The sequence below is a fragment of the Fimicolochytrium jonesii genome, assembly GCF_025526975.1.
Source record: "Fimicolochytrium jonesii strain JEL569 chromosome Unknown EV422scaffold_12, whole genome shotgun sequence".
NCBI classification, from domain to species: domain Eukaryota; kingdom Fungi; phylum Chytridiomycota; class Chytridiomycetes; order Spizellomycetales; family Powellomycetaceae; genus Fimicolochytrium; species Fimicolochytrium jonesii.
The window spans coordinates 288726-312708 of record NW_026515679.1 but is presented as its reverse complement, the minus strand read 5'-3'; the positions used below and the strand labels follow the sequence as shown (position 1 = coordinate 312708).

Sequence of the window (23983 nt, the reverse complement as noted above, 5' to 3'; positions counted from 1 at the left end):
GTGCCTTTCCCGGTACGCCGTAGTCGGGCGAGGAGGATTCAAAACCAGTGACAACGCCTACAGGTGTTTATCTTTTCCTCCTGATCTAACGCCCCGGCCACTTTTGCAGCGGGATTGCGAGACGGCCGGAGAAAGCGGGACGGAGTGAGGGGAGGATCGGATGGGTGGGGCGGTTGGGGAGTGACATGAGAGTAGAGAGTAGGTCTGTGGTGAAGAGTGATGGAGAGAGTGAGGGGATGAGATATTGGGAGTAGGTGAGGTCTTTGTGGGGAAGGGAGGGAGGTTGTGGAGGTTGTGGAGGAGCACGGTTTTTTGGGCACTCGTCACCGTCAGTCGATCAAGGCCTTTGAAAGGAGGAAGTGTTGGGCGAGGGGCGCGGTTCAAAAACAGAGATGCAATAAAGTGATCAGCAACCACGTGACACCCCAGCGTCTTTATTTGATCTGCGCGGCCTCAATGCGGCGGCCGTTCAAGGTGATTGAGGAGCGAGAATTTTGGACTGGGCTGCCTGCGAGCGAGAAGGAAAGGCCAACTTTGGGCAGCTCCTTGAAGGCTTGAACGCAAGCGGAAAGGCCAGCCACCACACACCCCCATTCCCACCAAGGACAAAGCCCGATCGGGTATCGTTGCAGAGACTCTCTCACGCCGTGCAAGAAACCGTGTTATTCGCACCGTAAACTCCCCCAGAGGAAAGAGAAGAGCTGAATTTCTCACATAACCCGGAACCATGGCGCCACCACTAATGAAGAGGCCGTCCCTTATGGGCGGCTTGCCACTGTTGCTAGCTATGGCGCCCAGCGTCTTGGCTGAGGACTCGGGGAAGGTTGACTTGGGTATGTGCGGCCGCGTACCTGTCGTTTGCATCACATACAGTCGTCCATTCTTTCCCTCGGTGGCGCTGACACCTTCCCTTCTCTTTCTAGGCGGTCTCGGAGTCCTCCCCATTTGGCTGGTAGTAGTAATAGCCATCATAATCGTCGTCCTCTGCATCGCCTTCGGGTACCTGATGTGGCGCCGAGCCCACGGCGACCGCGGCGACGTCGAAGCCATGGGCGCCAACACCGTCCGCGACCGCCGCTTGCAAGAAAGCGAAAACTGGAAGAAGCGGTTCAGTACCGTCGTGCAGGGGAAGGACCAGGAGCCGTCGGGTCTTTTTGGCGCCGGCACCATCTTGGCGGATTTGGAGGAGAGCCATCAGCAGAATAGCACGCCGACGAGAAAGACGAGCGTGCGGAAGCCGGGAGAGCCGCTGATTTCGCTGGTCGCGGGTGATGCGCCTGAGTTGGGGCGGTCGGTGTCTCAGCGGTCCAGAAAGGATACTACTCAGCAACACACACCCCCTGTCAATGCGGCGTCGTCGGATGCGAGATACACCCGGAAACAGTCGATTGATGTGCAGCGTCGGCCGACCGGGGCCACGGGTCGTTCTAATCTTCGGAAGGCGCACTCGCGTGTAGACGAGGAGCCCCCTAGGATCTCCGCGTCGTCGGACGATTCTGGGGGCGACCCACATGCTGGCCTCTCGCTCTCGCCCAACGGACGTGGGGATCTTGGTTTAGGCGGAGGTTTTGCGACGATTAGCGAGCCGATCAACTCTGTTATCAATATCGAAGAAGATCTCTCGCCTTCGCCTCCCGGAGACGGTTTCTTGCCGCGCTCTGTTTCCCAGAGACATGCAGACAGTCTCCTGAGCCCTGACACGGACTCATACTATGGCGCAAACATGCAAAGGTCCGGAACTCAGATATCAACAATGTCGCAAAAGAAATCGCCCCGCCGTAGTACGTCCGTGCGTCGGTCCGATCGCGAACCCCTCGATTCCACTCCTCTCGCCTCAGACCGCTCACACCTAATCCCGCCACCTCCAAGCTACACTGCGAACCGCGCCGAAGACGACATTGAAGCGCTGTACAAGTCCGCGAGCCAGTACACCTCCGCCGCCGCCCCACTGGAACGCACACGGTCCTCCCGCAGCGCTGCTCACGCACTCGCAAGCCCGCTCTCCCCGACTGACCGCACTCCGTCATCTCGCCAGGCAAACCGCACCAACACCCGCTCGTCCCGCCATCGGTCCCACCGCCAGAAATCTGACGACGACAGCGACTCGACACCGCTGGCACGTACCATCTCGCAGCGGACGGCGGTACCACTCCAGCGGTCAGGAAGCAGCGGCAGCTCACACCGCCCCAGCGCAATTACAGCGACTGCAGCCAACGTCAAGCGCACCCCAACAAGCCGTTCCACCCGCCGCGCCCCCACCGACACCAATCAACCCCTCTCCTCCCAATCCCAACGCAAACCCGAAACCCGCACCTCCCGCCCCTCGGAAGACGACGAAACGCCACTCGCCTCCGTCGCCCTCATGGCCCTGCAAGAACAGATGAGCGCCCTCCAACAGCAGCACCAACACCAACAACAACCGGCAACACGCGCACCCTCGACGCGCCGCACGGCATCGCAACGTAGACCGGGCGATATGTCGTCGTCGCAGCAACGGCTGGTCAGCCCGAGGTTCTCGTATGAGGAGGAAGGGTATGGTGAGGGTGAGGATGATGAGGATGTGCCGCTGGGGTATGTGGAGCCGGAGAGGAGACGGGGTTAAGGATGGGGGCGTATATATGTGGACATGTGAAATATGTGCTCATGACGCTGCTATGTGGGGGCCGGATCCTTACAGCATTAACATTTGGCTCGATTTTTCATGTCGGACCAACCTTCGGCGTATCTGTGTATCTGTGCCATTCATTACACTACCTGACCGTATATTCTTTATCCCCCTCCCTACCATGTATATACTCCTATATGTATTACTTAGTCTGCTTTCTTTGATAGATCACTCTTGATTGATTCCTCTACCTCGGCCACTCGAACGGACACGCAATCTGCGGATGGTGCTTGGATATGATGTTGCTTGAACGCGGGCGCATGTGAAAGAGCGTCACGAGGGCGACCTCTCCAAATGACAGCGGGCTCTCTCTCTCTCACGCGTGCAGGCCCAGAACTCCCAGAACTCCCAGAACTCCCAGAACTCCCCAGGGCACAGCAACCCCCCACCCCCACATCCCGCCCACCTTCCACTCCACCAAAGCAAGACTGAAAACGAAGGAACCCCCGCCCTCCTCGCATAGCATCCTGAACACACACTCCATTCCACCTCACCCCCCGCAAGATGCCCGGCTCCCAAGAAAAACCTCCAAAAACCTTCAGCCTCCAGGAAACCCTCCCCCGGCTGCCCATCCCACCCCTCGAAGAAACCGCCGCTCGCTACCTCCAAACCCTCGTGCCCATCCTCACCCCCGAAGAGTACAAAAAGTCCGAAGCCATCGTCCACGACTTCATCAAACCAGGCGGACTCGGCCATGACCTCCAGACCCGCCTACGCGAGCACGACCGCCGCGAACCCAATTCGTGGCTCGAACGGTGGTGGTTGAGCTTGGCGTACCATGGCTGGAGGGAGGCGGTTATGATCAATTCGAATTGGTATATGGTTTTGAGGGATCATCCGGAGACGCCCAAGGAGCTGATGCCCAGGAAGGGCGAGGGGAAGGAGAGGGCGGTGGTTCCGTCGGCTGGGTTTACGAAGTTTCAGGTCAAGCGGGCGGCGGGGCTGGTCAACAATTTGCTGGATTACAAGGATATGATTGATACGTACGTATGCGGTGAGGGTGGGATGCAATGGGCGCTAGGCGCTAGCGAGTGCGCGTTTCGCAAAGGTCTGGGAGCCCGACCCTATCCAACCGACTTACCGCTGTGGTATTGTTCACTCTCACAGGGAAACGTTATCGATCGATACGACGCGAACAGGCCCTCTAGACATGAACCAATACCGCAACCTCTTCGGAATCACCCGAGTCCCGAAAGCTGGATGTGACTACAACGTGGGCTCCCACCCTTCCCCGAGCAAGCACATTGTGGTGCTTGCGCGGGACCAGATCTATCTCGTGGATGTGTATGACGCGACGACGGGAAACCGGGTGACCATTGAGAGCATTGAAAGGTGTTGTTTCGAGACCGCGCTTCATCAACCCGTGGAGCTTGTATCTCACCCGACCGAACACTCAGGCAGCTGGTGTCTGTTCTGGAACACGCGCAGTCAGGGAATCAGAAGCAACTGCCAATCAGTCTGTTCACTGCCCTTCACCGTGACAAGTGGGCCGAGGTGCGTTCCTACTGACCTTTTGCATATCAGCCGGGCGGATATGCAATCTTAACCATTCCTTCCCTTTCCCGCAGATCCACTCGCACCTGCAGAAGCTCGGACAAGCCAACAAAGACAACTTTGCGGGCATCGAGACTGCCCTGTTTGCCGTTTCGCTCGACGACTACATCCTGCCTGCTGACATCGAATACGTTGCAAGTGGGTTTCGTGATGCATTACTCATTTTCTACGTGTACATGCATTCATCAAAAACTGGGTCATCAGGAAATACATCCCATGGGCTTACCGGACACAATCGTTGGTTTGACAAGTCATACTCTGTCTGTGTCATGGCTGATGGAAGGACGGGTGTCAACGGCGAGGTGCGTTATGAAATCTTCACATATGCCCTTTACAAAGGGTGATACTCATGTGGTCATGTCCACCCAGCACTCCCCATGCGACGCCCTGATACCAGCCATCATCGCCGACCACGTCGTCAAACAGTGAGTCCTACACACATAAATCCAGACTACATCAGCTCTATAGTGACCAACCCCCTCTCTGAAAACCAGCGAACCCGCAACAAACCCCGCCTCCGCCAAACAAAACGCGACAATGCGACCGCCCAAGCACCTCGAATGGATCACGGACGACAAGATAGCGCAGGAGCTCACGGACGCGGAAAAGACCGTGGCCGTCGCGATTGCCGACTCGGATGTTAGCATTTTGCAGTATAACAAGTATGGGTCGGATTTCATGAAGAAGACCGGTACGTGTTGCGATGCAGGCGTCTGCTTGTAGATCCCTATGTTCTGTGTCATACTGACCTTGTTGTGCCGTACGATAGGAAAGTCGAGTCCAGACGCATACGTCCAGATGGCCCTCCAGCTCGTGTTCCACCGTATCCACAAGGAGTTTGCGGCGGTGTACGAGACGGCCAGCACGCGGCAGTTCAAGCATGGCCGGACGGAAACTTGCCGATCGTTGAGCACGGACTCGAAGGCGTTTGTCGAGGCATTCGATAAGGCTGGGCTTTCGGTACGTCCTCCCATATCTCTCACACTTCCTCACAACCCTCATCCCTCATCACCGCGCATTTATTCCTTCCGTAGCCCCAAGAAAAATACACCCTCCTCCAAAAAGCCTGCACTGCCCACGTCGCCTACCTCAACCTCGCGGGCCAAGGCCGCGGTGTCGACCGGCACCTCCTCGGTCTGCGGATGGTGATGAAGCCCGGCGAAACGGCCGAGATATACACGGACCCGGCGTATGCAAAGAGCAGCCATTGGAGGTTGAGTACCAGTGGGTTGTTTCCGGGGGAGAGGATTCTGTCGACTGGGTTTGGGACTGTGGTATGTTGGGTTCTGGCGAGGATGTGGTTTGTCTCCGATTGCCAACTCCTGATATTCGCCTTGTACAGTACCCCGACGGCTACGGCATGAACTACATGATCGGCAGCAAGCTGGTCAAGATCGGCGTCGAGAGCAAGTTCTCGTACGCGCCCACATCCTCCGTCAAATTCACGCAGACGCTTGCGAAGGTGTTTGATGATATGGCGGAGGTGTGTTTGGCGGTTAATGGCGCGGGGGAGAAGGATAAAGCGAAGTTGTAGAGTTGGGTATGAAGTGGGGGACACTCGAGTGTATGAGAGGTAGGATGAGATGGATTAGAAGAGATGTTGACGGTAGCGCTAGATTTTTCGTTAGGCGTTGTGCAATCAAAGACACTTTCTCGGCGAAAACTCCGATATGAACCATATGAGAACAGCCCAAAAAACCAGATTGTTTTTATTCGAGAGACGGGAAAATGTCCGGGGACAGGTATCAGAAATGCTTCCCAAAAAATGAGCGAAAGATCAAAAAACAACCATACTACACAAGGTATCACAGATCATCAGAAAAGAGGGTCCGGGACATCACACACTCCCAAGAAAAGGGAAAAGAACCGTCTCTCGCATATCCCCCCCCTCACCCCCCCCCCCCCCCCCCCCCCCCCCATCACAACCCAATATAAAAACACCCCATGACCGGCTCCACAAACATCCCCAACACCACATTCCCCACCTTGCGTATGTCCACCCTCCCCTCGGGCAAACACGGCCACGGCGCGACAGGCGGCACCGCCCACCACGGCTGCACGGCCCTCGGTTCCGCCTTTGGGCTGAAATGCAACGCGCCGGCTGGTGTCTGCGCCATCGTTACCAGCGCCGCATGCTCGCCCGCCGCATTGAGCTCCCCATGATGATGAATCCCCTGTCCGCCTCTCGAATCCGCCTCCATCACAAACTCGCCCGCCCCATCACCGCCAAACCCCAGCCGACACCGCGCATAGACCCTCTGCTGCGCGGCATCCACCGTCGTCACGACCCCAAAATGCGTCTCCCCGCTCGTGAACGAAATCACCTCGTCGGCGCCCTCCTGGGCCGCCCAGAAGCATTCCTCCATGACCAACGCAAACACGCCGCGGTAGTGGGCGGACGCGTTGGGGTCGTACATCCCGAGCATCACGGACCCGAAGCACTCGGCGGTGTATGTGTTGGGCACGGCGACGGTGTTGGGCGGCCCGCGGATCAGCTGGGTCTCCTTGAACGTGATCGACGTCGAGTGCGTCTCCGAGACCGTCAGCGTGCCTTTGACCTTGGTGATGGCGTCCGCGATCGTGCGCCACCGGCAGATCCCCAACAGCGTGAGCCGGTTGCGGCGATGCGCACCCCCTCGCCCCGTGGGTTCGGCCCCGCCCCGGCTACGCCCTAAGGACCCGGTGACACCCCCCTCGTCACCGGCTACGGCGACGTTTTTGACCACAAACTCCATGGGGTAGCACTCGAATGCGTTGGTGGCGCGATCGAGAGCCCACCCGACCCACCGCGTCCTCAGCACGCTCAGCCGCCAGTACATGTCGGCCCAGGTCTGTTCCTGGATGCCCTCATGGCGTAGCCTGAACGAGTGGTGCGCGCGTTGGGGTTGCAGGCGGAAGCGGGTGAGGACGCGGTGGCGGTACAGGGCTTCCGTGTTGGATTGGATGAGGACGTGCAGTTGGCGGCAGGTGAGGGAGAAGCGGTGCAGGGTGGAGGGGGGCAGGTGTTGGAGGAGGAGGAGGAGGAGGTCGGTGGGGAGGTGGGGGAAGGGGTTGGTGTTGGGCGGGTAGGAGGGATTTGACGTTGTTGATATCATGGTGGGGGTGGTGGTGGGTTGCCGCTTTGCGCTTGACGAGACGACGGGTAGGCAGGCGCCGTGAAGATACGACTGAGTTTCCCAAGATGATGAAGAAGAAAAGGAGGAGGCGGTGGCAAGACTTGCTCGTCTTAATTCGATATCGCGCGGCGAAGACGAGGAGGAGAAGGATGGTGTTTTGAGCGTCACGGTGGGCGTCGGGGTTGGATATGTGGAGAATGTTGAGGGATCGTTAGCGATGCTGGGTTCTGCTGATCGAACAAGACGGGGAAAATTAGATGTCAGTTGAGAACAGAGGGTTGTGAATCATTCGTGTGAGATGTGGTGCAGGGAGCACCCCTATGTGAACTCAGGGATTGTGGGTGTTTTCACGTGTATCCCAGGCATCGAGGTGGTACTTACGGGCGAGGTTGGAGTTGACGGTGCCCATGCTGTTGTTTTCTCGGCGGTCGGAAAACGCCGACGGACGAAAGGTGCGGCACGGAGGAACCGAACGTTGAAGCTCGGGCGGCGTGACACCGGAGATAGATAGGATTCTCCCCTCACTCTCAGATCAATAGGCGACGGTATTCGACGAGTTGCGAATGTCTCAAATGGAGCAGAAGCGTTGCCGAAGAAGGAAGCGTTTCCGAAGAAGGAACAGAAATCCGGACAGTAACGTAAGAGTAAGGGTGTCTCTGGTATGTGTTCCGAGTTTTTTCCAAGACGCGAGAAACCAGCGTTGCGAGCACAATTTTACTTGAAGCGAGCGACGAGTTGGATCAGCTTGGGCCTCGAATGGTAGCGCGGAAAGTACGGAAACAGGGTATTTGTTGGTTGTTTTTGTCGGTCAAGGGGGGTGAATGCAGGAGGGCAAGTTGACGGCGTGACGCCGACGCGTGATGCGTGACAGCATCGACAACATCGCCCTCAGAGACTCACGTCCAGCAGATCCTACGGTGGACACATCCCCACCCAGCAAACACCTTCCTGCGAGATGTCAGACCCACCACAACCCTCCCGCCCGCCAACTGACCCTAAATCCCGCCCCAGCCCCACCTCTAAAAACTCAACCAGCAACAGCGGAATTAACACCACATCCAAACCTCTCCCCTTGCCCTCCGTCACCGAACGCAGCGCCGGCTCTCCTGCCGGCGGCCCTTCCTCCTCGCAGCCGCAACCCTCCTCCCAACAACCCCAACTCCCCGGCACAAAACTAGCAACCTCCCTAACAACCCTCACAACCCAAACGCGCACCGCCCACGACGCCCTCACACGGATGATGCAGACCACCACCCTCCTCCGCGAGCAAGCCGCCGCGCACGGGACGGAGTGCGAGGCGTTGGAGGCGGAGAAGAATCGGGCCAAGGCGGAACTGGAGGCGATGGTGAGGAGGGTGGAGGGGTTGGTGGGGATGAAGGGGAAGGTGGAGGGACGGTTGAGGGAGTTGAGGGTGGAGAATGGGAGGTTGGATGCGGTTTTGATGGTAGGTCTGTGGGTTTTTGGGATGTGTATGTGGTTGAAGGCTATGTTCAGATATGCTCATTATTACTCATACCGCCGACAGGACTGGGAAGCTGGTAAAACTCCGACATAGCAGTTCTTGCTAGGCCTCGTTCGCATTTTCGTGCGTAGCATAGGCATTTTTGAATGTTTTGGGAGTTCAAGGACAAATATCCTCTAAATCCTGTGTATATACGAGTATGTGAGTATGATACTCGGTTCCAACGTTTAACATCTCCTACGCCATTGTAGAGCCATACGTATCTACGTACGAGAAAACCAAAATGCTGCATATGTGGGTGGGAGCTGACAGATGCAGCAGCGTGAGAGCGGAGTCTTTGACAGGCCATGCCGCATTGACAGGGCGCGTTAATAGGTGCTATATATATACCTTTCGCCCGTGGACATCCGAACGGCCCATTGCGAACGACCGCAGAGACCGCAGGTGGTGGTGCTGGTGGTGGGAACAGCTCCGGGGCTCCACGCACACGGCCTCATATATACATACAGTACGCTAAAGGCAACAAGTTTCGACAAAACAAGAGCCGTGAATTCCGGCTCGAAACACTCTGGCCCCGCCGCATGCCCCTCCCCCGCACCCTCCTCCACCTCTTCATCATCCTCACGCCTCTCCTGCTCCTCCTCCTTACCCCGTCCCTATCGATATCCACCGAGCACAGCGACATCCACATCCTCCACGACCTCTGGTGCACGCAAGTTGAGATGCCCGCCTGGCTTTCGTCTCTCACGGGATGTTTCGGGGTAGTGGGTGCTGAGGAGAGTCAGAAGTTGGGGGATGGCGAGGGTGGCACAGGAAGACAGTGTGTGTTTTGTGGGATCGCGAATGGGACGGATGAGCGGGCGAGGGTGGTTTTCCAGGTAGGTTTGGAGACTTGGGGTGGCTGATGGCACTGTGAGGGGATGTGCATTACCGCTACCCATTGCGTCTCCCAACAGAGAAGTCCCCCAGACGCTGACCCACATCTTATCTCCACCCCAACAGAACGAAGAATTCGTAGCCTTCCACGACATCAACCCCTCCGCCTCCACCCACCTCCTCCTCATCCCCCGCGCCCACATCCCCACCGTCAAAGACCTCCCCGCATCCTCACACCCGCTCATCTCCCGCATGTCCCAAATCGGGCACACTCTCCTCTCCGACATGGGCTATCCCCCTTCCAGGCACCGTCTCGGCTTCCACGTCCCGCCATTCACGTCCGTGCCACATCTGCATATGCATGTGCTGGGGCTGCCGTATCGGGGACGGTTACGGAGTATTAAGTATCCGGAGAGGTGGCGGTGGAGTCGGTGGTTTGTGGAGGCGGAGAGGTATGGGAGGTCGTTGAAGGAGGCGGATGAGAGAGGGTGGGAGGGGAATTGGACGTGGAGGTGGGTTAGGGATTAGATGACATATGGGGACGCTCGTGGCATTTGGACGTGGCAAGGAGGTTATACACTGCGTTGGGACATGTGACGTTTTCCGAGTTAGGACTAGGGAGTCCGTAGATTGAACAGTTATCCTACTCGAGTCACAATAATCCCTGATGTTGCACATTAAGTGCGAAGCATGCCTGCTTCACACTTAACGCTGCATATCACATTCTCCTGACGCTTGGGCACCTTGCGACAGCCTCGGGCTAGAACGAAGGCTCGCCAGTGTCCTACGTTCCAGCTGTCCCCACTCTTGGAGGGGGCAAGTTGACGGCGTGACAACATTGACACGGGTGACAGCGAGGACAACCCTAACCCTAACCCTGAGTGCAAGTCTTGTTATTCATCTGTTACGGTGGGGGTGTGAAGGGTGGCTTCCGTTTTGGTTCAACGACACGAGGAAAAGTGCATCACCCTCCATACCCTCCCTCCATACCTTCTAGTACTGGCTAACAAGATCCAGCACGCCGTGGATAAGCCGTTCTTCTCCTCTCAACCCACCCCACCAAGCGATCGACGCTCTCGGCCAAAAAAAATGAACACCGCCAGACGTTCACTCACCCACAACCTCCAACGCACCCTCGGCCTTTGCCTCCTCTACTCCTCCCTCGCCCGCTCCTGTCCTCGCCCTTCCGCTTCATCCATCCTCCTCAGCACCCTTTCCACCGCCTCGAAATGTTCACTCTCACAGCACCTCCCACCACAGTCGCCTCATCACCACGTGCAATCGCGCCCCATCTCGATTTTCACGCGTCAAGATCCCACTCCGCTGCCTGAAGAAACGAAGTTTTCGAAGGTGGCTTGTAGTTTTGCGCTGCCAAAGGAGATTGAGCGGGATTATCGTGTGGGGAGGTTTTTGGGAGCGGGTGCTTTCACGGAGGTTTTTGAGGTTGTTCAGAAGGATACGGGTGAGAAGGTGAGGGGCATGCGAGTGTGAGGCGAGCGAGCGGAGAGCGGCGATGGAAAAGGGAGAATGATGTCTTTTGTCCCGAGCCGAACCGCGAGCGTTCTCTCCCTGTTATGGATATTGTACGCTCCGGAAGGGCATATTCTGACCCCGTCCTCCGCATCATCTATCCTCGTAGTTTGCACTAAAGTTCCTCCCAAAGGACGACATCGACCCCAACCTCCAATACTCCTTCGAAGCCGAATCCGCGCCACACCTTTCCCACCCGCACCTCATCAACTACATCCAATCCTACGAAACGCCCGTTTCCCCCACCTCCCCACCCGCACTCGCCATCCTCATGGAACTCTTCGGCCACCGGCTCCGCTACTTCACCGCCCAGTTCGGTCAGCCAACCGTGTCGCAGGCAATTGAATGGGCCGCCCAGCTCGCCTCGGCGCTCGCATACCTCCACGCCGCGGGAATATGCCACGGGGACGTGCGCCCGGCCAACGTGCACGTGGACGGGCGCACGGCGAAACTGATGGATCTGGGCACCGCGCATCATGTCGGGAGTCGCGGTGAGCAGGGGGTCGAGGCGTTAGACGAGGACGTCCGCGCGCTGGCGAGGGTGGTGTTGGAGATGGTGGTGGGGAGGACGGCGGAGGATGGGAAGTTTGATGCGAGTCATGTCGAGGGGTTGAGGTTGCTGGGGGAGAGGGATGTGCCGATTTCCAGAGGTGGGTTGGTTCCCGCTTATTGCCTCCTCCCCAGAGTTTGACCCTTGACTCCCCCCCCGGTTCCCATCAACAGAACTGCGAGCGACCCTCCACTCCATTTTCGACCCCACACGCAAACCTCCTTCAGCAAAAGCCTTTGCTGACTTACTCAGCAAGTCTCAGTAACGTTCACACCTCCTCCCCACCTCGCCTCTACGAGCCCTCGTTAGCCCATCCATCTGTCCGCTATGATTGGCGGACGAAGACCATAGAATCTCTTCATTCACACACACACTCCGTGTACATATCACTCTACATTTTCCATCGGAGAAGGCACATCCCCAGAAATCATACTTCAATCCCGGAAGTCGGTCTGCAGGCCCGGATCTGGGACTTCCTGCAAGGATGCAGGCACAGGAACGGTGAGAAGGGAACTGAAAGACCCTGGTCTGGGGATCCCGCAGTCTGGGATGACTCCGGCCCCCGCTGGCCGAAATAAAGCTGCTTCCATTTTCTTCGTAAGGTAACCTATGGTGGAGATGGTGGACCGATATAGCAAGTCAAAGCACCCACATCAAAACATCTCAAGATTCGACAATTTTATTGCATCAAAAGCACGGGCGCGGCCCCTTATAACAAAAATAAAAAAAGGAAAAACACACACACAAACTCGGTTTCAAAAATCAGGCCCGCGGGGGGGGGGGGGGGGGGGGGGGGGGGAGGGGTTCGCCACCATAGCGGGGCGGGGGGGATACTAAAGGTAGCCAAAGAGCCGTTCCCCAAATACTCCAGGGCGAAAAGAAAAACCCACTGAGGGGGGGCTGATGTGAATAGAACCCAAAACTAGTGTGGGGGCGTCGGCGAGTTACCCGCGCTGGACCTCCTCCTCTGTTTGACCAGCTCCAGCTCCGCGGCCGCATCCTCGACGCGCTCATGCCCACCGACAACCAGTGATTCCTTGTGCAGCACTTTCCCAAAGGCCGCCTCGATCTTGCCGACCGCCTTCTCCATGACCGCGTGCACGCGGTGCGGGTGGTCGGGGTCAAAGTGGCGTTTGCGCGAGCCGGTCGAGGAGGAGTGGGTGGAGGCGGTCGAGTCGGTGCTGACTTTGCGGTTGCTGTTGTTTGTGGGGTGGTGCGAGGAGAGGTTCGGGTCCAGCACGGCGGCGGGGTCGTCGGACGGGGCGGGGCGGATGGTTTCCAAGCCCGCGTCCTGCGTGCTGCTGATCTTGCCGATGGACGCGTCGCGGTTGGGTGTAGGTGGGCGAGCGTCGGGGGTCAGGGAGCGGCGCTTTTGGTAGTCGGGGAGGGTGTCGTGTTGGGGGATGGGGGCGGCGAGGTCGGAGGAGATGGGGAGGGTGGGGAAACCCGGGGTGGGTGCGATGATTTGAGGGATGGTGGAGGCTTCGTAGGGGGTGGAGGGTGGGCTGCGGCTACCGTCTTTCTCCTCACCGAGCGAGGGCGCCGAGCTGGAACCCTCGCCTTCGGGCACGAGGGACTGCGTGCCGAGCACCTTGCTTGAGGGCGACCATTCCTGGATGGGGACGCTGCCGGGGGCGTCGGAGCTGAGGTTGGCCTTCTCCTGCTTGTAGACGCTGCTAGGAGCCGTCTCGGTGTCCGCATTCAGGGCCGAAGGGGTGATTCCCGTCGCATGCTTGCCCGCAAGGGAAGACTCGGCAGGGTTCTCTTCAGCAGCGGTCCTCGCAACATCCACCGCGGGGTTATGGTGGTCCCGCAACAAACCGGCACGAAGCGCGAACGCGAGACGAGTGGGGGATCCGCTAGTCCGAAGCTGGTCCTGGGATTGCACACGTTCAGCGCGCTCGTCCTCCTCCAAAGACCTCAACTGCTCACGGCCGGCAATGTTCAACGCGGGCGGAACCTCAGCGCTGCCACGGGCCTGCTCGAGTCCTTCGCGGAGGGCGTCGGCAGTCGCAGAGGCGGTGGGATGCTCGCCTTCCTTGATACGACGTTCGCGTTCAGCCTCCTCAAGTTGGTCCAGTTCGTTAAGCTTGTATCCGCCAGTAGCGTGGTGGAGCTCGATCGAGCCGGACTGCAAAGCGTCCTTGACGAGCTTCGCCTCATCGTGGGCGTGAGACTCGAGCGCTTTCTTGTCTTCGATACGCTCGTCACGTTCAACTTCCTCAGCGTCGCGGAGCTGGCCGAGCTTTGCGACCGAGGCCGCGGGGGTCTTGCTGGCGCTGTCACCGGCGATTCCAGCCTGGAAGAGACTGGCGACCTTCTCCGCGCTCTGCTGGTTGTACATTTGCGAGCCGGCGGTCTTCTCATCCCGAGCGACCTCTTCGGCCTCACGGGTCAGAGCGCGTTTGGCGAGGTTGACGGCACCGTTACCCTCCTCGTGCACCCCCTCGCGGAACGCCGAGGCGACGTTGTGCGCTCCCTCAGCATTGTCCTCACCCGTCCTCAACTCCCGCTCCTTCTCAATCTCGCTCTCCAACCGACGGCCCAAAGCAATATCAGCAGCCGACTTCAACCTGTCCGCAGACCCACTGGCGCCCGCAAGGCCCTCCGTGAAAGCGCGGGCCTGCTCAGCAGCCAAGCCCCTCTGGTACCCCTCTGCGTGCTCACGTTCCGCGCGCTCAACCTCCTCGGCCTCCCGCACAAGCTCCCTCCTGGGCACGTTCAACGCCGGGATGGTCGCGCCCTCGCCAAGATGCTCACGGATGCCCTCGGTGAACGCCCGCGCTTCCTGACGCGAGTGTTCCCAGACCTGCCGGCCGGTGGCGCCCGGGCGATCGCGGCGTTCGCGCTCGACTTCCTCGGCGTATTTGAGTTCTTCGATGGGGGTGGGTTTCTGTTCCTCGGACGCGGTCGAGTCAGCCGTGCCTTGTTTCCATTCGGGGAGGGTGCGGATGCCGGTTTCGGCGGCGACGGGGGATTGCGTTTCTTCGGTTTCGGTGGTGGGTTTCTTGGAGCCGCCGGGGAGGACCGACGCGACTGTGGAGGCGAGAGCCGAGGGGGCTGCGACGACACCGGAGGCGACGGAAGAGCCTGCGGACGCGACACCGCGGACGACGGCGCCGGGGGCGGCGACGACGGCGCTACCGGCTGAGGCGACACCGTGGACAATCGCGCCCGGTGCCGCAGCGACGCCGTGGACAACTGAAGATCCAGCCGACGCGACACCGTGGGCGAGCGCAACCGGCGCGGCGATAACTCCCTTGACGACCGAGGTTCCAGCAGACGCGACCGCCGACGCCGTGCCCGTGACAGCGTTGGCGGTCCCGTGACCGACGGCAGCAGCGGTATCGATCACCTTGTGCGTGATCGCAGCCGGGACAGCAGCGACAGCAGAGACGGCGGATCCCGCGGCGCCGGTCGCGCGCTGGGTGATAGTGGGCCCCACGGGCTGGTCGAGTGTCTGTAAAGTCTGCGCGTGGCTTGTTCCAGCGGGGAGGATGCTGGAGGCTACGGCGGAGGGAATGGCCGCAGCGCGCTGGATGAGAGAGGGGCTCGCGGGCGCTTCGGTGGGGGCGAACTCGGTGTCTACGGTCAGGTTCTCGCGGCTGGGTGCGGGGGAGATGGCGCGCTTGGCACGTTGGCCGACGGCGATGGGGACTGAAACGGCGGTGTGGGCCGCAGAGGACGCTGTAAGGAGAAATGGAGAACGGACAAGTTTATCAATACCATACATTCACAGTAACCGGAAAGTCCGCCCGACTGATGTTGCAATCAATAAGTCAAAAGGAGAAAGACTTGTGAAGACTCACCAGCACTCCCAACAGCACTAGCTCCCGCAACAACCGCATTCCCAGCCGCAGCCGCTAGATGCGTGACACCCGTAACAGCCGCCCTCGGGACCGCAATCGCCGACGTCGCAGCCTCCTTCGCAGCGGCACCAGCGCGTTCGGAGATACTAGGTCTCCTCGGCGCAAGTGTCTCACCCTGCGGCGCAAGTGTGTCCACCTCCGCAGGCACCTCGGACGTGCTCCGACTGCGCGAGCGGGTGGGGAGGAGGTTTGACGCTTTCTCGGCGACGACGTGGGGGATGTTGACAGCTGTGTTGTAAGTTGAGGACGCGACGTTGGATGTGGTTGAAGCGACGGATTGGGCGGCGCCGAGGGCGGTGTTGTACGCGCCCGTGGCGACGTTGGAAGCGGTGTTGCCCACGTTGCGACCGGTGTTGATGGTCGTGTTGTACGCTCCAGTGGCGACATTCGAAGCGGTGTTGCCCACGCTGCTGGCGACGTTCGAAGCCGTGTTACCGACGCTGCGAGACGTGTTGACCGTCGTGTCCGCAGCACGATGGAGAGCGTTCTGAGTAGCCGCGATGATCGGGGTGGTGTACTGCCCCGCCTTCTCCGACGCAAACGACGCGGTCCCGGTGACAGTATCGCGAGCAGCCACCGCGGTGTTGGACGCGACATTCGCGGCCGTGTGGGACACATCAGCGACCTTGTGGTACACCTTCTCGCCGACTTCGACGGCCTTGTGGACGGCGTCGGTGGTGAGAACTTTGGCGACGGTTTCGTACTCGACGACCTTGTCAACGACCTTTTCGAGGGCTGCGGTGGTGGCTTCCTTGGAGTGCGCGTAAGAGTGGACGGTGCTCTCGCGAGCGATGGACGCGGCGGGGGACACGATGTCCGAGGTGGTTCCGACTGCCTTGCGGGAGGTTTCGGCGGTGGCGACGTAGATCTGGCCAGCTTTCTCGGTGGCGGTGTGCGCGGTAGATTCTACTACATCTTGGGCGGTCAAGATAACGTCCCTGGCGCGGGTGGCGGCGGATGCAGCGGTACCCTTGATGACCTCAGGCTTGGTCGCGTAGGCCAGGTTTTCGCGCGCAACTTCAGCGGGCGGTGCGCCGACGACGGGAGCTACCTTGGTGTAGGCTTGCTCAACGACGTTGCCGACGGTGGCAGCGGCAGACTGAGCGGTCTGCTTGATGGTCGCCGGGAGGTTTGCAGTGCGGGCAGCAGCTTGCTCGTAGGCAGAACCGTACGATCCAACCGCGGATTCCTTGCCAGCCGCGAGGGCCTGCGGAGCGACTTCCTGGGCTTGCTTGACCGTTTCGCGAGCCGCAACGTATGAGTTACCCGCAGCTTGCTTCGCAGCGACGGCGCCTTCCTTAGCTGTCTCGGTCAGAGGAGCAGATTGAACGGGAACGTCGGACAATTCAGTAGGAGTAGCGTAAGCGGAAGATTCGATAGGGGTCACGATAACCGGCGGGAAGTCCCTAGCAGCGATAGGAGCAGCCAGGACTTCATCACCAACGTGGGGGGCGTTGAATTGCTCCGGGGTACTGAGCAATTCGGAAGTAGTAGCCGGCGTAGAGGTGGTGGCAGGCGCGACCTGCTCGACGATTCCACCTACAGCTTCACGCGCGGCGGATGCAGCGGCTACGAAGGTTCCGGCGACGGATCCGATGACATCGCCGGTTTTCTTCCCGGCGCTTTCGGCGGTAGGGTGCTCTTCGTTGGCAACCGATTCGAGTTGGGCGGACGTGTCGATTGCAGCGGGCTGGGTAGCAGGACGGATAGCGGCAGCTGCCTGGTCACGGACTTCGGAAGCGGCTCCGGCGACGGTTCCTGCGACGGTACCCATTACGTTTCCAGTGGCGATCCCAGCGTGTTCTGCCGTGGGATGGGTAGGGGTAGTAGGTTCGACAGCTGCAGCTTCTGTGGTTTCAAAGTTGCGAGATACGCGGCGGCTAACGTTACGGAAGAAGCCAGTGGCGACCGATGCGACGTTGCTCACGGTGTTTGTCAAGGCGTCACGAGTGGTTGCTGCGAGTTCAGAAAGGGTCGGCTCGTCGTCGTCGGAAGGATACTCGTCGACGGCTATTTCAAATAGGAAGTAGAGAAAGATAGAGACAGACGGTGTGAGAATTTGGGATAGCGGGAGAATTGAATAGCAAGTGGCAGAAGTATATGGCAGACACGGATGACGCTGTTGCAATAAGTGTGGAGAGAAGAGCGGGGAATTCCATATCGATCTATCACCACTCACCAACAGGAAACAAGCTCGGCATCTCCTCCGCGGGGGTATCAGGCACCTCCCTTAGCGGAACAACGGGTATCGTCGCCGGGGTCACAAAGTTCTTCTGGCTGTAGATGGGAACCGGGGGCGCAACACCAGGAGCACCCGCGAGGACGTGGGGCACACGGTGACGAAGGCCCTCAGCCTCTTCGGCGGCTTGGGCTGGCGACTCGTAGGTCGTTTCCCGTTCAACGGATACTGGATCGCTGGACATGGTGAATTTGTTTATGTAACGGGGGGTGGATTTCGGATGTGGAGCGAGCGGATGCTGGATATGTGCGGGGGTGGGTTTGATGGGGGTAGTGAAGATGTAATATTTCCAAAAACGCAACGATTATGAACAACACAGGTACGTTATGTGCAGCTCTGCCTGTTGCAGTGCGGGGGGGATGGGCAAAACAAAGGCGGGGGGGAGGGTGGCGAGGGAAGCAGGTTGGTTTTATTCGCCCGGTTGTGGAGAGAGGGGCGGGCAGGAAAGGGACGGACCGAGAAGGGAGGGGGCGCCCTCCACGCGTAAGGGTGACAGGGAAATGACGTGCGCAATCGACTCCCCGATTCGTACGAGTAAAGATATGTAAACAATAGGCGCATTCCCATCATCATGCATGATTCATGCTTGCTCGCTTGCTTGGCCATGGCATAAGAATCATATGGGAGGCGCACACGGAAAGAATAAGCTTACGTACGAGGGAAGAAGAGTGTGAGAGTAAACAAACGCTCTTGGCTGAGGCGCCCCTAATCGCTGGCTGGGAAACGAACGAGATGACGGCATGCATCGGGCGGGCGGCGGATGCATCACGCGCGCGTGCGTCGGTCGACCAGGGCTGCCAGGGAGGGAGGGAAAGGGCTTGGGCTTCTTCAAGCCTGTTTCTTTTCCATCCCCATATGCACATGCATAGACGGCGTCCTATGTCCCACATTCATCAGGGGGGGCCTTGCAAAAGCACGCTTATCGGAGCGCAATTTCGCAAAAGTCAAGCTAGCTCAGCAACAACGAAAACGCCGTGCTTGTCGGACGTGCAGAGAACGAGAGAGTCGTCATTTCTTTCCCGCGGAGAGAGTGCAGAAGCAAAGCCACGAGTGAGTGCACATCATCCCACATCAGAAACAATGACATCACTCATTAGCGCGTGATGTCATCCCCATTCCACAATGAATACAAAGGTCACGGCATCTCACGTGGCTTACATCGTTTATTATGTAAGACGTGGCGCTTGCTTGCATGTGGTTGGTGTTTCCCGTTCTCTGATAATCAGATTTTTAAGGTTCATGGGATCCTGGGGCAGATGCGAGAAAGAACCAAGCACCGGCGATCCAGTTGGGCCATCATAATATATTATACCCGACGGCCTGGGGTGGCGTTTCGCACACTCATCTCATCAGAAGTACTGTAAGATTTTGAACTCACTCCGCTCAACGTTTCATCAGGTTTTGAGGCGAAAAAAGGCAGCGAGCGAGGACAAAGGGCTTGAAGCGTGATGAGAATAGGACATGCAAGCAAGGGTGCAAGGAGTGAGCGCTGGGGCGGATGTCTAATACCCCCCCAAAAGCCTTTGAGGAACGAGAACACCCGATTGGGATGGGAGGGCAGAGGGCAGGCAGATAGTAATACGTACGTAGATATCGTTCGCAATTTTGGGTTTCAAGCCGCCACCCTCCCTCCCTCCGCGCCCGGTCGCTTAGTAGGATAGCCCCCGTCCCGTCCGCTGTGCAAGTTTCCCTTCGGCCGGCCGACCTTATCCCTTACTTCGCACGGCGGACGTCCTACTCCGCTCTCTCGATATCCCATAACAACAACGACGACGACGACAACGACTATCGTATAGCCAGCTCGCAACGTTGGAAACATACCACCTACGCTTTCGTGTTGACAGCGAAGCGACGAGCCAGACTACACTCTTTTTCACGAGGAGGCCCCGGCGGTCCCTCGACCTTGTTTGTATATACCTCTCAACCCCTCGTAGCATAGTTCCAGGATGGTCGCTGGACGACCAACAGAGGGCTGGAGTCTGTACAGTAACGATCTCCTTGACCAGCCTAAGATCCCAATATCGTCAACACCACCACCACCAAGAGGACGAGCAGGAGGGTCAGAGTCGATGGGTTCACCTCACAGCAGCGAGGAGGACGATGTGTTCTACCCGGACGGACTAGACACACTCCCTTTCGAATCGCACGACGGGAAAGGATCCAATCCACGGCGGCACCGGATGTCCGTCTCATCAACAAGCTCGGCAACCAGCCACGACGGCCTGCTCACCTCCTCCCAAACGTACGTCGCATCCAGCCCAACCGTCAAAAGCGAAGGTCGACGACCGTCCGACCGATCACACATCAAACTATCCCGACCCGGCCAGCCGCAACGAACAGTATTCGGCACAATATGCAAGTTCGCCACATTCATGTTCCCAACACCCATCCTCAAACTCATCGGTCTGACCACGTCTCAGGACCGCCAAGCATGGCGCGAAAAAATCGTCATCGCAACTCTCATCCTCCTCGCATCCGGTGTTTTCCTCTTCGTCGTCGATTACCTCCCCTGGATCACCTCCCCGCACCTGCAGGACTTTTCCGTCTCCCAACTGGCCTCAACATCCTACGTCGGCGTCGTCGGCCGCGTAATGGATTTCCCCGACGACTCCCCCTACGCACCCGCGGCAATATACAAGGGCAACGACGTGTCCTCCATGTTCCCCACCTTCAGTCTATTGGGCGTCGACGCGGACATTGCGGCGGTCGTGAACGATTCAAAGACGATTGTGAATTGGGTGAATACGAGGATATCGATGCAGACGGGGTATGTGGTGGATTTCGAGAGGGGGGTGTTGCAGGATTGTCCGACGCCGGTGAAGACTTCCGCGCCGTGTTTTACGGATTTTACGAAGTTGGATGAGTATGCTGTTGGATGTAAGTTGAATGGTTCGAACGGACGGCCGTTTGAATATAATGACGCAGAGAGATTGACAATTTCATGTTCTCGTCCCTTCGCTTTTAGACATCCTGCACGATCCAGAGACCGTCAAACTCTCCCAAACAAACCGCACAACAGCGCTGATCATAATTGACTCCTACGTCTACGACGTGACATGGTACCTGCGTATCGCAACCTCCATCCCAGCAGACGCGAGCACCGAGTCCGTCAACATCACCATCAAAGAATCCGCCGCCTTCCTCCCCCTCGACTTCACCCAAGTCCTCCTCACAAACATCGGCCGCGACGCCAGCGCAGACATGAAACTCCTCCCCGACCGCAAACGCTACATGAAAGCCCTCAACAAGCTCTTCTTCGCAGGGATCCTCACCGACGCCGTGCCCCCGACCATCTCCCGCCATAACCGCGTGCTTATCCTCGGCGGCGGCGTCATCTACGTGCTCTACATCATCAAGAATTTCATGACCCTCTCCCGCGGCTTCACCTCCATCGCCAAAGCCCAAAAGGGGCCGCTGAACATGGTCTTGATCCCCATCTACAACGAGGAATCCGTCACTATCCAACGATCCATCGAGTCGGTTGCAAACAGCGAGTACGACGAAGGGAATAAAGTCTTGTTTGTTGTGGTGGACGGATCAACAATGCAACCGGGATCCCACCGCGACACCGCCTCCGCCGTCGCGGGGATCCTCGGCTACGACGCCGCCCATTTCTCCGAATTCACATACGCGTCCACGGGGAAAGGGTCGCGGTGCTCTAACCTCGCCCGCGTGTATGGGGGCTATTTCACGCCTGCGGAGGGTGCGCAGATCCCGTATGTCGTGATTGTCAAGACCGGGTTGAAGAGCGAGACGCAGCAGCCGGGGACGAGGGGTAAAAGGGACTCGTTGTTGATTTTGATGCGGTTTTTGAGGGCGGCGCGGTTTGAGAGTGCGGTCCCTCCGACCAGTTTGGAACGGGAGATTTATCTGAAATTGGCGACGCTTTTGGAGAGGGACACACTGCCGTTTGAGTATCTTACGGTGGTCGATGGGGATACCTACGTCTCTAAACACGCGTTGAAGATACTGGCGGGTAAACTGACTCACGACCCGACACTCATGGGCGTGCATGGCGGTATCCGCCCTGCCCACACCCGCACCTCCTTCGCCACCCTCGTGCAGCAGTACCCCTGGTTCCACCTCCACCACCTCGCCCCCGCCCTCGACTCTGCAACCGGCTGCGTCGGCCGCGCGTGGTCAGGCGGGTTCGCGACTTACCGCGTTGTGTTCCCCTCGGGCAGACCCTGCCTCGTCGACGACGCCGTGATCAAACGATTTGCCCGGGTTCCGGAAACAATGCACGCCCGGAACGCCATCGCGGTGGGTGAAGACAAGGTGTTGGCAGACATCCTCCTCCGCGTGCACCCCGCCCGCAAAACCAAACTCGACTACTGCTCCACCGCCATCGCCTACTCCGAGGTGCCCGCAACCTTCCGCGCCCTCTTCGGCCAGCAACTCCGCTCGTTTGCGTGCCGGTTCCATCTGCTCTCCGGCATGGCACTAACGCACCCCCGGTGGAGTATCAGGTTACGTGCCGCGAGCGAGGTGGTGGCAATGACACTCGCGCCCGTCGCCACTGCGTTCATGTACTACATGTTCGCCCGGCTCGTGTACTACATGATCATCAAGCACTGTCCCTCGGTATCGCTCGCCTTTGCGGACGCCATCGTGCTCGCTGCGCTCGTTAAACTCTTCCTCCTGCAAGCGGTGCTGTTCATCGCCACCTTGGATTTCAAGAGTTTGGTGCCGCTGGTGGTGCACATGGCGGTCGGGATGCCGTTGTTCCAGATCGTGGTGCCCGTGTGTGCGTTGTGGAGTATGGATCGGGTGAAGTGGAGCGATACGTGTTTGGAGGGGAGCGAGAGGGTTTTCAGGGAGTGTGGGAGTGAGGAGCAGGAGGGGGGTGAGAAGAGGGAGATGATGCAGGTTGCAGAGCGTCGCACTTCAGGCCCGGCATCGGCGGGGATGTTACCTTTCTTTGAGTTCCAGCCGCCGTCCCCGGCAGCCCTCAAGGATGATTTCAACAGCAGCACCCCGGGGGGGTCACCGCTGACCGCCGAATACGATATCTGGAACGACACCACCGGCGGCTCCCCACACCCCATCCAAACCTCCCCCCGCTCCCTCGCCGCCGCCGCACAGATGATGAACAGCGCCCTACCCCCGCGCTTCCAGCCACCACCCAAACATATCTCCCACGGCCTCAACTCCGCCTCCACAGTCCGGTCAACCCTCCCCCTCCTCCCCCTCCCCACCTCCGGGACCCCCTCACAAAACCTCGACCGGCAAAACTCAACCCTCACCCGCCGCCCCTCCCTCCGCAAGATGCTCGCCCTCGCCCGATCCCACTCCGACCTCGCAAACACCACGAACACCACCTCTATCGCGGACCTCCAGAACCTCGCCCGCTCAAACACCACCCACTCCACCGCAACCACCCTCACCCACCCCTTCCCCGCCTCCCGCTCCGAGAAAACCCACTCCGGCCCCCGCATCGTCTCGGGCTCCTCCGCCCGCACCACCTCCGTCCTCGGCTCCTCCTCCACCCCCTCCCACGCCTCCACCTCCTTCCCCCCCACCACCACCAACATCTACGACGTCCGCCCGGCGATCAAGGACGAGATCCACGGCTTCCTGGCCAACAGCGACCTGCACGTCGTCACCATGGACAGCGTGCGGGAGTACATGGTCGCCCGCGTCGGCGCACGGCTCGTCAGTGATTTCTGGGACGTCGTCGAGGAGGGCGTCGAGGAGTTTATGGCCGCGTGTGAGTGGGCGTAGGATGTGGACGGGTGCACACACCACGGTGCGGTTTGGCGTTTCGTAGACGAGGTGAGCGCCGCCCGGGTGTCGTTGACTGCAGGCTGGCATACATGCAAAATGTCACATATAGATTTTGATTCCATCGTACGAAAAGAAATATAGACTTATAGTACATACATTCCCGCGGACGAAAAAGCGTACCCTCGTTTTTTTTCCGACAGGTCGTCGTTGTGCGAACGCCCCAGCGTATCCGAGTCCAAGTCCCGCCATCAGAACCGGAACATCAAAAACCTCATCTTCCCACTCTCATCAAACGGGAAGGGGAGAAGGTATATGCAAAAAACACACAGAAACAAAAAAATCTTGGGGTGAACCTCAGCGCAGCGGCTGGATCTACATACAGTATAGCGGTATCT

At 58.8% G+C, this 23983-nt stretch overlaps 7 protein-coding genes across 7 annotated transcripts; 6 read left to right on the top strand and 1 right to left on the bottom strand.

Moving 5' to 3' along the window:
* The first annotated feature begins 498 nt into the window (after positions 1–498).
* EV422DRAFT_620151 (uncharacterized protein) lies at positions 499–2911 on the top strand. The gene is made up of 2 exons (XM_053074092.1): positions 499–833; positions 924–2911. The coding sequence occupies exons 1-2, from the start codon at positions 728–730 to the stop codon at positions 2600–2602; spliced, it is 1785 nt and encodes a 594-aa protein (XP_052925409.1). The 5' UTR covers positions 499–727; the 3' UTR covers positions 2603–2911.
* Positions 2912–3030: 119 nt separating this feature from the next.
* On the top strand, positions 3031–5897 carry EV422DRAFT_529886 (acyltransferase ChoActase/COT/CPT). Its single transcript, XM_053070354.1, has 10 exons — positions 3031–3648; positions 3773–3997; positions 4063–4159; positions 4234–4357; positions 4424–4521; positions 4589–4644; positions 4714–4910; positions 4989–5179; positions 5254–5493; positions 5562–5897. Exons 1-10 carry the CDS (start codon positions 3170–3172, stop codon positions 5751–5753), a joined length of 1899 nt encoding a protein of 632 aa, XP_052925408.1. The 5' UTR covers positions 3031–3169; the 3' UTR covers positions 5754–5897.
* A 241-nt stretch (positions 5898–6138) lies between these two features.
* Positions 6139–7744, bottom strand: EV422DRAFT_567613 (uncharacterized protein; the record flags this gene model as incomplete). Its single annotated transcript, XM_053072559.1, has 2 exons — positions 6139–7565; positions 7717–7744. 2 exons carry the CDS (start codon positions 7742–7744, stop codon positions 6139–6141), a joined length of 1455 nt encoding a protein of 484 aa, XP_052925407.1.
* Positions 7745–8290: 546 nt separating this feature from the next.
* Positions 8291–8890, top strand: EV422DRAFT_567612 (uncharacterized protein; the record flags this gene model as incomplete). The annotated part of the gene is made up of 2 exons (XM_053072558.1): positions 8291–8779; positions 8861–8890. The coding sequence occupies 2 exons, from the start codon at positions 8291–8293 to the stop codon at positions 8888–8890; spliced, it is 519 nt and encodes a 172-aa protein (XP_052925406.1).
* A 216-nt stretch (positions 8891–9106) lies between these two features.
* Positions 9107–10610, top strand: EV422DRAFT_60640 (HIT-like domain-containing protein). The gene is made up of 2 exons (XM_053073798.1): positions 9107–9675; positions 9800–10610. The coding sequence occupies exons 1-2, from the start codon at positions 9379–9381 to the stop codon at positions 10199–10201; spliced, it is 699 nt and encodes a 232-aa protein (XP_052925405.1). The 5' UTR covers positions 9107–9378; the 3' UTR covers positions 10202–10610.
* Position 10611: 1 nt separating this feature from the next.
* On the top strand, positions 10612–12190 carry EV422DRAFT_60540 (kinase-like domain-containing protein). The gene is made up of 3 exons (XM_053073777.1): positions 10612–11143; positions 11313–11853; positions 11927–12190. The coding sequence occupies exons 1-3, from the start codon at positions 10763–10765 to the stop codon at positions 12016–12018; spliced, it is 1014 nt and encodes a 337-aa protein (XP_052925404.1). The 5' UTR covers positions 10612–10762; the 3' UTR covers positions 12019–12190.
* A 7475-nt stretch (positions 12191–19665) lies between these two features.
* On the top strand, positions 19666–23842 carry EV422DRAFT_60443 (chitin synthase-domain-containing protein). The gene is made up of 2 exons (XM_053073760.1): positions 19666–20738; positions 20827–23842. Exons 1-2 carry the CDS (start codon positions 19808–19810, stop codon positions 23583–23585), a joined length of 3690 nt encoding a protein of 1229 aa, XP_052925403.1. The 5' UTR covers positions 19666–19807; the 3' UTR covers positions 23586–23842.
* The last annotated feature ends 141 nt before the right edge of the window (positions 23843–23983 follow it).

Excerpts from the sequence above, each read along its gene's own strand:
- EV422DRAFT_620151 (XM_053074092.1), top strand. The coding sequence starts at position 728 with ATGGCGCCACCACTAATGAAGAGGCCGTCCCTTATGGGCGGCTTGCCA. Across the intron at positions 834-923 it reads CTCGGGGAAGGTTGACTTGG|GCGGTCTCGGAGTCCTCCCC; the intron begins GTATGTGCGGCC and ends TTCTCTTTCTAG.
- EV422DRAFT_529886 (XM_053070354.1), top strand. The coding sequence starts at position 3,170 with ATGCCCGGCTCCCAAGAAAAACCTCCAAAAACCTTCAGCCTCCAGGAA. Across the intron at positions 3,998-4,062 it reads ACCATTGAGAGCATTGAAAG|GCAGCTGGTGTCTGTTCTGG; the intron begins GTGTTGTTTCGA and ends CCGAACACTCAG. Across the intron at positions 4,358-4,423 it reads TGACATCGAATACGTTGCAA|GAAATACATCCCATGGGCTT; the intron begins GTGGGTTTCGTG and ends CTGGGTCATCAG.
- EV422DRAFT_60640 (XM_053073798.1), top strand. The coding sequence starts at position 9,379 with ATGCCCCTCCCCCGCACCCTCCTCCACCTCTTCATCATCCTCACGCCT. Across the intron at positions 9,676-9,799 it reads GGGCGAGGGTGGTTTTCCAG|AACGAAGAATTCGTAGCCTT; the intron begins GTAGGTTTGGAG and ends CCACCCCAACAG.
- EV422DRAFT_60540 (XM_053073777.1), top strand. The coding sequence starts at position 10,763 with ATGAACACCGCCAGACGTTCACTCACCCACAACCTCCAACGCACCCTC. Across the intron at positions 11,144-11,312 it reads AGAAGGATACGGGTGAGAAG|TTTGCACTAAAGTTCCTCCC; the intron begins GTGAGGGGCATG and ends CTATCCTCGTAG. Across the intron at positions 11,854-11,926 it reads GGATGTGCCGATTTCCAGAG|AACTGCGAGCGACCCTCCAC; the intron begins GTGGGTTGGTTC and ends TCCCATCAACAG.
- EV422DRAFT_60443 (XM_053073760.1), top strand. The coding sequence starts at position 19,808 with ATGGTCGCTGGACGACCAACAGAGGGCTGGAGTCTGTACAGTAACGAT. Across the intron at positions 20,739-20,826 it reads GGATGAGTATGCTGTTGGAT|ACATCCTGCACGATCCAGAG; the intron begins GTAAGTTGAATG and ends CTTCGCTTTTAG.